Genomic DNA, 13,806 nt, shown 5'->3' with positions numbered 1-13,806 from the left:
TGATCTTGTAGCACAGTGCCTTGCACTCTAAAGAAAAGATAACAGGAAAAGACAGCCTGGTTTAGCAGGTCTCTGCTCAGATCTATACCAGTGGAAGGTCCAGATGCAAATTTAAGTGCAGGTTTAATACATCTGCTCATTCATAAAGGCCTTTTGTAAGTGCCTCTGGCTGTCGGGTTGTTTGAAGATCTATTTTGGAGTCCTGTAGTGGAGTGCGCACTCAATAGGCTGGAGCTCCAGAGAAGCTTGTACCACGTGGATCTTTTATCTGCTTGGAGCTATTCCATGAAACAGCATTATGATGAAAGGAAAAAAACAACCACCACCACCTAGCACTACTTCCATTATCTCATTTTCTGTATGGGGTAAGGCAAAAGCGATCCTGGTCTATGCTCTAGTGTAAACTTATCTGTATCAACATAAAAGAGAAATATGAGTTATGATTCTTTCCTCTTACACTCTTGCTACACAATACATTGATCTACAGATGGAGACTCACTCGGGAGTAATCCACACATTGCAGCAAAGGACAGGGAGACTGGCAGAAGCTACAGTAAAGCTAAAAAAACAAGGAGTCTGGTGGCACCTTAAAGACTAACCGATTTATTTGGGCATAAGCTTTTGTGGGTAAAAACCTCACTTCTGCATCCGAAGAAGTGAGGTTTTTACCCACGAAAGCTTATGCCCAAATAAATCGGTTAGTCTTTAAGGTGCCACCAGACTCCTTGTTGTTTTTGTGCATACAGACTAACACGGCTACCCCCTGATACTTGACAGTAAAGCTAAATGACCTCTCAATCTATTTATCCAAGACCTTGCTGTTCCCATTTCAAGACAGGTGAATCAAAAATAAACACACATGGAAGAATAGTGCTCTCTATCAACAACTTTTGTCAGTTACCTCTGTGATGGCCAGCTGTAACTTTCTTTTCAACTGCTCTCCCCATGCCACATTCACATCAAATAGCTGAGCCTAAATTCATTGTTCGGGATTCTTATTTTCAGGTCAGTGTGTTACTCTTTTTGATGATACAGGCCACTTTTCTAGATCAGTCAGTCTGTGTTTTTAAAATACTAAGTCTTAACAAGACTCACGGGAAGGGCGGAGAGATGCTGTCCAAAAGAGCAATTGTATCCCGTTGATTTTATATGCAAAATTAGTTGAAATTAAACTGTTAAAATAATTGCTGCAGATTCTTATTCTTTGAGGCCAGCACTAAAGACCTTTAGATAGTTGGCGAAATCAAGCTTCAGCATCTTGCCTTTAACTTTCTTGCTGGGATAGCCTTGGCCTTAGATTTGAGGACATTAAACGTGCCACGTTTGGACACCAGTTGTTCCAAAATCAAAACCAATTATGCTTAGCAGACAAAATAGTTTGTATTGCTACCATGTTTACTCAAGTGCCAACAATATGCTCAGCTCTGCACAAGCTCTAAAATAGAGATGGTACCGGCCTTAAAGAGCGTAAACTATCAATAGATCCTGCATAGAGAGGATGTGCTAGGAAGCCCAGAAAACAGGGGAGAGTAAGGTTTTGTTTTTTAATATAAGTGAGTCCTAGTGGTAATCCTGGAAGGAATGGGTAGTGGGGCACCAGTAACAATACTATCTCTCTACTGCTGCCTAGCTTACTACCTGTACTGCAGCATCAGATACTTTGTACACTCACTTGGAGATACAATTTAATGTTAAGAATGCTGCCATGATTTACAGTAGCAGTAAAGAAGCTAAGCAGGATGCCCAGCATGCTCTATGCATTGTCAGATCCAGTCTGCAATGCCATCTGCTGTCATGCAAATGTGCACCTTACAAAGGAAAGGATGGGTTGTCAATACCTGTAGAAAAATAGAATGCAGAAAGCTTAACACTACCACCAGCTCCTGAATTAGTACAAATAGTTCTAACCTCTCCCAGCACTTGTGCCTTGTGATTACCTGCCTGAAAAGCCATGGCTTCTCATTGGCAGACAAAAGGCCAGCTAACATGCTCTTCTGTAACTTTATACCTTCTTATCCACTGTTCATCAGTAGTCATTGCTGCTCACTAACTTTAGAAGTCTCATGCAGCAGCAGCACTGGTGACCTCTGCTGTTTCACATTAAAGATTCCAGCAGTAGTGTTGTTCACGGCAGAAAGACTAAAATAGTTGTTCAGGGGAACAGAGGTTGGAAAAAAAAAAAAAACTCTCTCTCTAAAATGGCATAGTAAAAGCAGCCTCCTGTCCAATGTAGCTTTTTGTTAAAGGAGCCAGGGTCACATTTTCTATTTTATAGTTGAAAGGGGGTTACAAGCATAGATGAGACAGAGGGATTCTGTGCTGTTGGAGTGTAGTGTGACATAGCCTTGCTCCTAGGAATGTGCTGGAGATGGAAGGCTCCCTCCAGGGCTAGACCAGTGAGTCTACATACTAACATTCATACTTCAACAATCTAGGTAACTAAATCAGGAGCCAAACAGTAGTTTGGGAGCAGAAACAATGCAAAGGGCATCTTTTAAGGTATGCTCTTCCCTGCCACCAAGAGCTAAGCTGAAAAGAACAAGTGTTTTGAAATTTTATCTGCAGCTCAACTGAAACCCTATTTTAAAAGATTGAATAAGTAGAGGAAGATGATACAAAGCAAAGTGGAAATGGTAGTGTTAATACCAGTATCATCTAATGCTTTTTGTCCACAGGTCTCAAAAGTGCTTTACTAAGCTGTATAAGTACTATCCCCATTTTACAGATGGGAAATGGGAGGTATAGAGAGCATAAGTGAGAGCTGATTACTACTCAGGTTTCTGACTCCATGCTCTAACTACAGGCTCCCTCTGCCTCCTGGATACACAGATTTTGGGGGGGAGGGAGGGGAGGGGAGAGGGAGGGTCAAGTGCTCAATGTGGGTTGCATTCAGGACAGAAGTAACTTTATCACCTCTTCTCTATGAAGTCCTCTTGGTGCATTCCACTGGCTTCAGGGAACCAAGTAGTATCCATTCACATAAGTTTACATTGCAACTTTTGGTGTTTGAGATGTCACAAAATGATGTATGCTGAGACAACTTAAGTACCCAGGCAGTAACAAGTGTAACATTTGAAATTCATAGCCCATTTCTGTGCTAAATGGATGCTCCCTACTGTATTGTCCTACATTTCTTCCCATATTTCCCTGAAACAATGACATGTGGGAGACTTCAGAAGCTCACCTCTTCCCCAGTCCCTTTAACTGCCACCATATCCAAGGTGTTTTCTCAATATGAAGGTCAACCGTCCAAAGCCATTGTGTTGGAGCTCTTAAAATAACTGCATGATGGTGGAGGGTCCAAATGGTGGTAGAACATGTTGACAGCTGGTCTACAGCAGCACTCTGACCACTGCTAGTACTGACAGATTTGCTTGAAATTGCCAGTGGGCAAATAAAGAGTTGTACTTGAGGGCTACAGGGGGAAGTGTGGTGCTTACAAAGGAAAGTTCGCTGTAGTCAGACATGTGCCTCAATGTATAGTTTTTAAACCATGTATATTGGTTAAATGCCCCTTATAAAGTCATTTAACATAATTCCAGGCAGGAAGCAAGGCAAGGGACAGCCAAGGTGAGGACTAAGAGTGAGAAACCTAACTACATTGCCATCTGGAAAGTTCTGCTAGAAGACTAAAGCTGCCTTCTTTTAACAAATAAATCTTTCCAAATCCCCCATCTTCTAATCATTATGTACACATTGTCACCACTTATGGAAAGCTAGATCTTGAAAAGGAAGTCATGTCCTCCCAGCAAGGTGAGCAGGGGCTATGTCTACACTACAGCTGGGAGATGCACACTCATATGGCTTGAGCTAATGCACTACAAATAGTAGCACAGACACTGGGGCTTGGGCTCTCAAGCTGTAGGCTGAAAGTACCCACAGCAGATCATATTCAGGACTGTAGTAACTTTAATATGGCATCCTCTCAGTGAAGTCCTCATGGCATATTCTGCTATTTTCAGGGAACCAAGCGCTCTCCATTACTGTGGGTTTGAGAGCCTGAGCTGCAACATCCATGCTATTTTTAGTGCAGTAGGTTGATTTCTGCTAGCATGAGTCTGCAAATAGGAGTGAGCCTCGGGGGGGCGGGGGAGGGAGGAGGAGGGGAGGGAGAAGGGGAGAAGAGAAGAAACAGAATAGAAACATACCCTTAATTATTTCAGCCCCATGCCCATTCAGTCCTAGAAAAGCCATCTTGAAAAGACAAATATTGAGTGGTTTTCCAGATAGCAGTGACTGTTGCCCCATATATTCAAATCAGGCTGAAGTAAGTAAATGGTGACAGAGCAACCATGAAACATTTCTTCATATTTACAGACTGCTTAAAATTTAGGGGTTTTGCACTTGCGATTTAGCAATATAGATTTCAGACCTTGCTATAAAACTAATGGCTGGTTTAATGCCATGACATCCAGTAGGCTCAGGGTGATTAAAAGGGTCAATTGCAGAAAGAAAGGAAAAGTCTTGCCTTCTGTCACCTGATGACTACTAAGTTATTAAATGGTATTTCTATTATGAAATGACACTAGTCTCAATGTATAATTACCCTGCAGAGGCTAAGAAAATTTCAGATAGTGCTACCACATTGAGACAGTAAGAAAAATAATGAGAACCTATCTTAATACATACATAATAGAAACAATTCAAATGGTCTGCTGACTTTTAGGTGGTGATGGTCAGAATTCACTTTGTGAAAAGTAGACAGAGCAGACCCAATTCAGCCTAAGCTTTGATGCTGGTACATGTAAACTAAGAAAGTTCCCTTCCTGATGGCTGTAGAGATATATTGTTATTGGTAACATCTACCACTGAATGGAAAAACCACTCAAAGGCCATCTGTTCTTCTACAACCACCCCCTGCCCCACAGCAGTACCTTAGTAGGACTTTCACTCTAATCTCTCCCATGATAAGCAGCTGTAGGGGAGCTGGCCAAACAAGCACTTTAAGGAACTATGCTTCATAGTCACTCTAGTAATTTGCTAATTACGGTATCAAACTACTCACATATGAACATAGGTCTAGTCCCTTTGTTTTCTGAGAGTAAAGTTTATATTATATATATATATATATATATATATATATAAAATGTGTGTGTGTGTGTGTGTGTGTGTGTGTGTGAGTGAGAGAGAGAGACCGACATGCTGGTGTAACACTAACCAAGATGCAGGCTTTCACAATAGCAGCAGTTTCTCAAACTTTCAGAATCTGAACAATATGGATTGTCTTATAGGGCTCCCCCCCATAGCATAGGTCACTTCCCCTCTTATTCATGAGCTTATAACATACCTGTGGCAGCTGTAGGAAGTGCTAACAATACAATTTAGTAGGTAGACATGAGTGCCAATACCCTACAGAACCATACACATTCTGAGGACTTATAGGAAAATATAATTATCAGAAGACACTAAGCACAAATAGCCTGAGAGGAATACATAGTAGAGTCTTCATACTTCCAGCTGGCAATGAAGTTAGGTAGAATGAAATCCAGACTTACTATACAAGTCAGCAGAATGACTCAGATTTTAGAGTTTAGAATTTAGAATCTATCACTAGAATTTACCAGGTGGGAGAAAGATGTATTCTAGATGATCAATAGGAGGGAGTGTACTACTTTGTGAACAAAAGTGTTTTAGCATCACTTTACAAGAGAGGGCTTTACAGAAAGCCCTTAAAAGCTTGCTAATAGTATATGTCAGTCTTGGGCTTTAACTTTTTCATGCTACTTCACAAAGCTTGCTTCTCCAGCCCAAAACATAAAGGCCAGCTAGCTTACTTGCTCTCCAGAAAACTCCAGTTTGCTAAGGCCTCTGTCAGAAGCTTTCCTGTCATTTAAAAAACACAGCACTGTGATTTTCAGCATGATTGCTATAGGCATATTAAATATTTGGCAAAACTCCTGTCCAATCCATGGGGGCAGAGGTGTTTGCTAGGCAGAATAAGGCTATGGTATTTTTTTTTTCTCCTCTAAGCAAGCTCATCAGAAGGATTAAAGCCTAATCTTAATAAGGGCCTCCAATTACACTACTCTTACACCCGGTGACTAGTACTCTACTCCAAAAGTAGTTCTGTACTACTATAGTAATACACAGAGGGAATAAGGCTACTCCAATTTGCTCCTAAAACAAGTCCCACATACAATAGTGGTAGCATCTAATTAACACTAGCTACCAAAAGGAGATTGTCTTTTCAACACTGGTACAGTTTTATACTACCACAACGATTAGTGCCTAGGAGCTATTGCGCTAAGCACTGTGCAAACACAAAGAGGTCCCAGCACAATAAAAAGTTTACAATTTAAAGTATATAACAAGAGGCAACAGGTAGAGACAGCCAGGAAGAACACAAGGAAACATTGTGACAATATTAGTCAGTCTGATAGCCAGTGAATTCAGGACAGCAGCTGCCTCTGTTGTCAAGATTGTTGTAGGTGTTATGGCAAAGAAGAGTTAAGAAAGAACTGAAAGGACAAGGATGTGGCTTTGCAGAGGATTACAAAGCATTTCCTCCAAATTTGTAAGGAGTCCCATAGCAGAAAGCATGGAAGGTGCTTATTTGAAAATTTAACCTTTAGATGGTGGAGACTGGCATCAACATCACAGTATCAGGTAAGAGAACATATCAGGGGAAGTGAACGCATGCGGTTTATGTTTTATTGCATCAAAGGGGAAGCTAGTAGTAGGAATCTCCTTTAAGTCAACACTGTAGTTTCAATGCTAGCCTCAAGCAGGACCTGGCTTAAGGTGGTTGGAAATACCTCCCCAAAGAAGTAGTTTAATGCCACTGCACAGCATTACCTGGAGGTCCAATGTTGCAGCACCCTACTGTACTAGGTGCTGTATAAAAATAAGAATCCCTACCCTATAGCATTTACTATCTATATAATTGCCCTCTCATATGAATGGGAAGGATTAGTCAGTCAGTGCTTATACTGTGTTTTGAAAGCGCACACATTCATCGAACGTAGATGAGCACAGACTAAGATGCTAGAAAGTAAAGTGTTGTAAGTGTCAAGTATTATAAAGCAGAGTAGTGTAGGTTAAACCTGAACAAGCAAAGGCTAGGCGTCTACACATGGATATTTTGAGCCAAGTTAGAAAGGTGAAGCTTCATTTAAGTTAGACTCAAATACATATTTGGGAAAATATTCACTAAAAATGCTCAAATATTGAAAGTTCTATTTTAATTGTCAAATCTGGAGGTGAAATGGACAGCCAATGGACAGCCATGTAACTGAAGGTTAGAAGGCTAAGAACTATTCAGTCCAGTTATTCATTCTGTTTATTGAACTGAAGAAAGGGAATACAAACATTTCTGTTAAGTGCTGTGCACTGACATGGAAAAAGTGTACTTTTTTTTTAAAAAACCCTAATAAAAACAAAATCAGAAGTTATGTAGTTCCAATTGAACAATTTTCTTTTTAAAGATATGTTTAAAATACTACACATTTATAAAATAAAAAAAGTTAACAAAGGGTGTTCTGTAAATAATTAGTAAAACAAGTGAAAATAAATATGAGACCCAACATTCTTATATTTTAATGTAATAATATAGCAAAGAAATTTAAACTACTTAATATAATCCAAGAGGACAGTAACAAAAATCCGGAAAGTTTAAGAACGCAATCCTTTGAAACATTTAATATCAGTCCATAGCAAATAGTCATTACATACCAAAAGCTCTAAGTGTTAACTAGTTCCACCACAACTCCATATAAATCTTGACAATTTAGAAATCTTGAGATCAACAGTAAAGTTCTTTTCTTGATCTCTACAGCTTGGTTTGTAAGTACATACATGCTTTGATGATCCATTTTATCCCATACATTTTCAAGGAGCCAATAACTTTTTTCCATCTGTGCCTAAAAATGTTAAAGATTCAAATCTAGCACATTACCCTAACAATGAAAAATGTTTAAGTGAAAGATGGGGCACACTGAATTTCAAATTTATAAAAATATACTGATATTAACTGATGCCTGTAGTCAGAGGACACTTCACATACACACAACGTGACAAAGTATGCAATAAAACATGACCAGTACCTAGAACACTTGGTTCCATGTCTATGTAATACACACACACACACACTCTCTCTCTCTCTCATATATACCAAATAGGAGAACGTTCACACTTAGTTGTTTTACTGAACCCAGTAAACTGCTTAGCAGACAGGAAATGGGTTTATAGTTTGTGTTTCAGCAACAAGAGGCAGCTACTGCAGCAATTCAACACTGCACAATTCAGTGAAGTCCACCCTGTTTTAAAAAGAAAAGTGTACAAGAGTTAATGAAGTTTTGCCAATTGTCTTTAAAATTAGCAGTTCTTCCTAAATCAAGTATGTTAGCTGAAAATGGACACGAATCAATGTGTATTTTTTAAAGCCATATATAGGATTGATGCTCCTCTTTTTAGCAATTGTTTCAAATAAATTAAATTGAGACAACTTACTGTTTTAGGGATATGAACAAGAGTCTACTGAAAGTGTCTTCTCTCCTCTCTGGTTGTCCCTCACATTATCAGCCAACAAATCTGGCTGTAAACTAGACTTGTATGTTGATTTCCCCCACCTTTATGTATATAGTCTACTCAACATGGACTGACTGTATCAGCTCTACTTTCCAGGAAGCAATATCCTAATAAAGAAACCTTCAAACTTTTGTTTGGATTGGGAGCATTATTTATTGGTGCAGCGAGATGCCACTAGACACAAATACTGCCAATAGTGAATTGATTGCATTAAACGTTACCTGCTTGAAACCAGGATGACAAGTTATTGGCAAGAGTTGGATAGTATTCCAGCTTGCATCTGTGCACAAGTTTTAAAATTATTAGGGTTACTTCTTTTACATTTGAAGAACTTGTACTAGGAGTGAGGGAATTGTACATAAAGTTAAGTTTTTCAGAAGAGAGATTTGTAACAGCAGCTTATTTCCCCCTTTGTGTTCCATCTCCTCTCTCAAAAAACTACTTACCTGAACAGCGCAGGCACATTCAGATAAATGGTTAAGCATAGGAAAGATTTACATTGCTGATAATCAGTAGCTATTGTGACCATTTTAATCAACAGCTACAAGCAAAAAACCTCAAGATTACAGTACGTTCCCTAAGAAGTTTAGCATCAGTTACTAGAAATAACTGATAGTTGGGGATAAATATGACTTATTTGCTCCAATCCTTAGATCCCAGCCTAAGAACATTTTTAAGCACATGGAAATTAACACATTGCAGAGGAGTCTACTGCATTTGCTTTTTCCATAGCCAAAGTCTTATTTTTGGTCTATGGGCAAAAAGTATTGGTACTTTTCAAACCACACATTATGACTATGTGGTAGCACGTTAAAAATAGTTTAGGCTGCTCTTTTTAGTCTAGAGCCTAGAACAGTAGCCAGTCTTCATTCACTGCCTATAGGCCTACAGGTAATCTTGCTGTCAGACTAAGTACCATAAAGTTTTGTTTTGCCACAGTTTCAACTTTCTATCAGTCTCTGCATGTCACGTGTAAGATGCAGGCACAATGTATATAGCAAACTTGGTAAGACAGACTTCTAGAAATGAATCACACCACCTAGCTGGTGCAGAAGCCTTCCCATTTATATTGCATAGTTGAGTTACATAACTAAATTTAAGTGGCAATCTCAAAATGTGCTTCTCACTAACCCCATTCCAAAGTGTTCACCATGTATACATTAGGAGTAGACTCTAAAGTCCAGAAGCTCTTGAATTTGGAAGTTGCAGGGGTGCAATACATATTTTGGCAAGAGAGAATTAAAGTTTAATATTCTTTGTCACATATCTCAATGAAAGAAGGTACTGACTCAAGTGTGCTCTAATGTAGGCTTGTACTAGATATGGAGTCCCTGCTAATAGTTTTAGCTATAGGCGCTATGCTTAAAATCCTGTGAAGTGACTAAGCACAAATCAATCTTCTGGATTTATATTAGGGGCTTGATCCTGCATTCCTTACACACACAAAGTTCCCAGTGAAGTCAGTGTTAGTTTTTGGGTGAACAAACAGCGACAGAATGGGCTCCACGTCATCTAAAAGTATAAAGGGTAAAAAAACAAAACAAAACAAGCCACAACAAAAACCCCTTCAGTTACAGCATTACATGCTCTTAGTGGAGAAGAGATTTTTATTCAGGTTTAAAGGAGAATGTAATGCTCTAACAATGCTTAAAATGCCAAATTAATAGAATATATGTGAAGCCTTGAAAGTTGTAAATAGCAGCACAGTTGCTGTTAGCAATTGTACGCTACTTTGAAGATGTAAAGCACTGTACAAAATTTAGATATTCAACTTTTATTTAAACCAAAATGGTTAGCCAGCCAAGACTTGAGCTCAGTGTTCTTTGGTTCTCCTGCAACCTGTACTATCACTGACACCACAGAACCAAGACTATCATCTTCATGCTGTGACATGCCATTAACGGTGGCAGAAGAAACAGAATGTTGATCTCCAGAATTAACAGGTCAAGAGAAGAGAACTAATTTTCCATTTTTTGGTTTAAAGTTTGTTTGTAATCCAAGTCTACCCAGATATTGATTTCTAATATTAAATAGTATTTTATATTTGTTTAAAAAGCATTTCAGTTGAATTGTAAAGTAAAGTAATTTTAGGAAGCTGAATACAAATGAACTAGATTGAAGGTACTGACATTCAGTTCTTATTTCAGATGGAAAAATATCGAAATATAGGATGAGGTCAAATTAAGGGTTGGTCTCAGCAAAAATTGTGTATACATTTTTAAGTGTTTAAGATAACATGCAAGTGAGTCAAAGAACCTAATGGCCATAATCTGTTAGAATCTCTCTTGTATTATATGCCTTGGGAGCATCCATTTGGGGCCTGCCCCGCCCTTTAAAAAAGGTCCTATTACTGTGTTATTTCCTCCATTCCCATTACCCAACCAGGAGTCTGTTTTTTCTTCCCAGGGACAATGGCAAAGTTATCCCTTCACCCAACCAAGGAGGACACTAGAGTACTCACTTAGTCCCTGCAGGAGACTCATCCACCCTTTTGTTCACATCTTTCATGATGGCCTGCCTTTTCCCCTGTTCCCTCTTTACTTCATGGCAGCCCTGATACTACCTTCATCATCCAGTTGAGAAGAGGGAAACCTACCACCATTCCATAATCAACTGCCAAGTAGTGCAGAAGCACACTAGAGATACCAGGCCACCTGTTTATTTTGAGAAGCATACAGTACTCAAATTGTCTTTTTAATAGGAAATTAAGGAACCATTCCTAAAAATGTCAGGCTATTCACAGCACCAGCACAGAACAAGGTCCAGCAGACACATTTAAACCTGTAAACTTCAAAATATCTCAAAAAACAAAAATCTATGCATCTTTGTTAGTCAAATACTAAGGAAAATTCTGCAGTTGTATTTAAGTTAGGGGAAAAATTATACAAATCGTCAATATGTATTGTAATTTGGATGGTAAAGGTACTTTTACAATTACAAAGCAAAACAGCATTATCCTTGTTTCAGATCCTTCCTAAGCTTTTATCAGAATTGTTGCACAAGTTAAGATAAACTTGTTGCACGTATTTATGTAATCTAAAAACTGACCTTTGTCCTGTTTAATAAACTACTAGTTTCATGGTGCATTTTGACAGCTCTCACTTCTAAATAATTCTGTTTCTTCATTAAGATGGGAAATGAGGTTTCTTTTAAAAGAATACTTTACGTAGCCTGTGTAAAACTCCTTCCAGCCACTTCTTTTGACCATGTCTTGCATGACACTCTAAAAGAGCATCAGTTATACTGCATTTCATGACACTGTTTTTAAGCTGGTTTAAATTCCAAATGTATACAAATGAAGTCACTTTAATCCTATAAATAATTTATTTTTTAAAAAAATTGTGCTGTTAACCCCTTTACAGGGCAACGAGCTATGTGAAAAGTACAAAACTTTTTGTCAAGTGTGATATTGAGAGTGCTTTTGACATAGTTCACTGGTTTATCGTCTGGATTTATAGATACTGCGCAACGGGCAAGGCTAGAGTCCATGAACCAAGCTGCAAAGATCTCAAGCTAAATAAGGCGGAGAGAGATTTAGAGAAACAAGAGAAGGAAATACTTTCCTATCCAATGTATACTCTTCAGACTAAAGCACTCTTTCTATCAAGCCTTCTAAACTGTTAAATAAAGTTTTCCAAACAAGCATTTAAACTTCATTACACAGAAGAGCAACAAGAACAGTAGCCCGCCAGACAAAAAGGCAGGGGGAAAAAATATATATACGGAGTTCAATGGTTAGCCTGAATGTAGCACAGTTCTTCACAACCGATGGGGGGGAAGGGGGGTAATTCGACACGGCGTCCAACAACGTTCTGACGACGTGCTTCATCTCAACTGGTTACTATGAAGCAAGGTGGTAAATGTTTGGCCCCGATCGGGCTTCAGAAATGGTTCTTTTTTCATGACGAGCATGTCTGTCCAGCTATCAATCATGTTGTTTGCACCAAATCCCAAGCCATTTAAAATACGACTAATTTTAAGTTAAAGAGAAGTCGTCTGCTCCAAATTCGCCATCAACTATCCATGCTACTGCATTCCTCTGAGCAAAGACAAGATGAAACGTAAAAGAAAGATTAAACTTGGATGATAAGGAATTTTTCAAGGTGTAACAACCTCCACTACAAGATATATAAATATAACTTACTTATATACATGTAACACACACACAAATTTAACATGCTTCAGAGTAATTGTGCGCTATGGATTTTATCCTCCTCACTGAAGGGGAGCTACTCTTTTCCATTCTATTAATGTATGTAACCAATAATCTTTTCACTTTAACAAAAAAAAGTAGCTCTCTCTGACTTCCAAATATCCTCTCTCTCCTTTCAGGACATTAATACACAGTATTTGAAGAAGTTTTTTTTGTTATTCCACACACATTATTTAAAAACTTTGTGACACACTGAAAATAAGCAATGGAGTGGACACTGATTAGAATTGACATGATTTTTTTCCCCTAGTGGATCTCTTACTTACAATTTTTAGATACAGATCTATACTGGGAAAGGGTCACTACGGAGACAGCCCTGTTGGACTTCAAAAGTTCACAGAGAACATTAAGTGAAAACAATTACAAAAACTGTTTGCTTATTTTAAGATCCCTGAAATATCAGAACACTAATCCAACTATGCCACCTAGGTTATACACAGAGCACTACATAAAAGAAATCCACATTGTTTTTACTTTAACTTTACCCCTCTGCCCCACTTTTCCTGTTATTCATGTTATACAAGCCTTTGTTTTCTTTTGGGAGGCAAATCTTAAATTTTAGATTAGCGTACAGTGGTGGAAATGGGAAGGGAAAGGAATGAGGAGAACGGGAGCTGGAAAGTATTTTGGGTTTGTCAGGACTGGTAACAGAATATATAGTATTTTACATCTAAGTATAGGGCTGATTTAGTTTAAGCCATTACCACCAGACAGCTGTTTAGTGGCAGGTGTTCACACAAGAGCTACCATCAGCAGCAACCTTGTTAGCAATCTCAGTAGAAGGGCTAGAGACTGAATAGACATGGAAACTGAAATACCCTCATTGTAATACAGGGAATTTCCTCAATAGAGTTGAGATAGCAGTGGGGCAAAACCTTGCAATTCTACTGCCTGTGCTGTACCAGTTCTCTGGTCACCAGGGCTATCTAGTACCTTTCAGGGGCATTACATTCATTTAAGGCTAAATACTCTGGCAACAGAATGAGGGTGAGGTTAGTATTTGTTATTTAATATTTGCATAGTTAGTATTTATATAATGTTTTATATATTCAAAGTATTAGAGAAAA

The 13,806-nt window shown here is 38.6% G+C and overlaps 1 protein-coding gene across 7 annotated transcripts in view; it reads right to left on the bottom strand.

Annotated features, from left to right (window-relative positions):
- Positions 1 to 7,261: 7,261 nt before the first annotated feature.
- Positions 7,262 to 13,806, bottom strand: part of WDR26 (WD repeat domain 26) — a 44,625-nt gene continuing 38,080 nt past the window's right edge. For 5 of the 7 annotated variants that reach the window (XR_010600204.1, XM_005289585.5, XM_042848566.2 and 2 more), the window contains one exon: positions 7,262 to 12,565. Coding sequence is in view for 4 of the 7 variants with exons in the window: in XM_005289585.5 (XP_005289642.2) it covers positions 12,540 to 12,565 (26 nt within the window). In the remaining 3 variants the exon portion in view is untranslated. The remainder of the gene's footprint in view (positions 12,566 to 13,806) is intronic. The other 2 variants (XR_010600205.1, XR_010600206.1) reach the window with 1 other exon arrangement.

The sequence above is a fragment of the Chrysemys picta genome, chromosome 3, assembly GCF_011386835.1.
Source record: "Chrysemys picta bellii isolate R12L10 chromosome 3, ASM1138683v2, whole genome shotgun sequence".
Lineage (NCBI taxonomy): Eukaryota > Metazoa > Chordata > Testudines > Emydidae > Chrysemys > Chrysemys picta.
The sequence above is the reverse complement of the archived record's forward strand: the minus strand, read 5'-3'. Positions and strand labels throughout refer to the sequence as shown.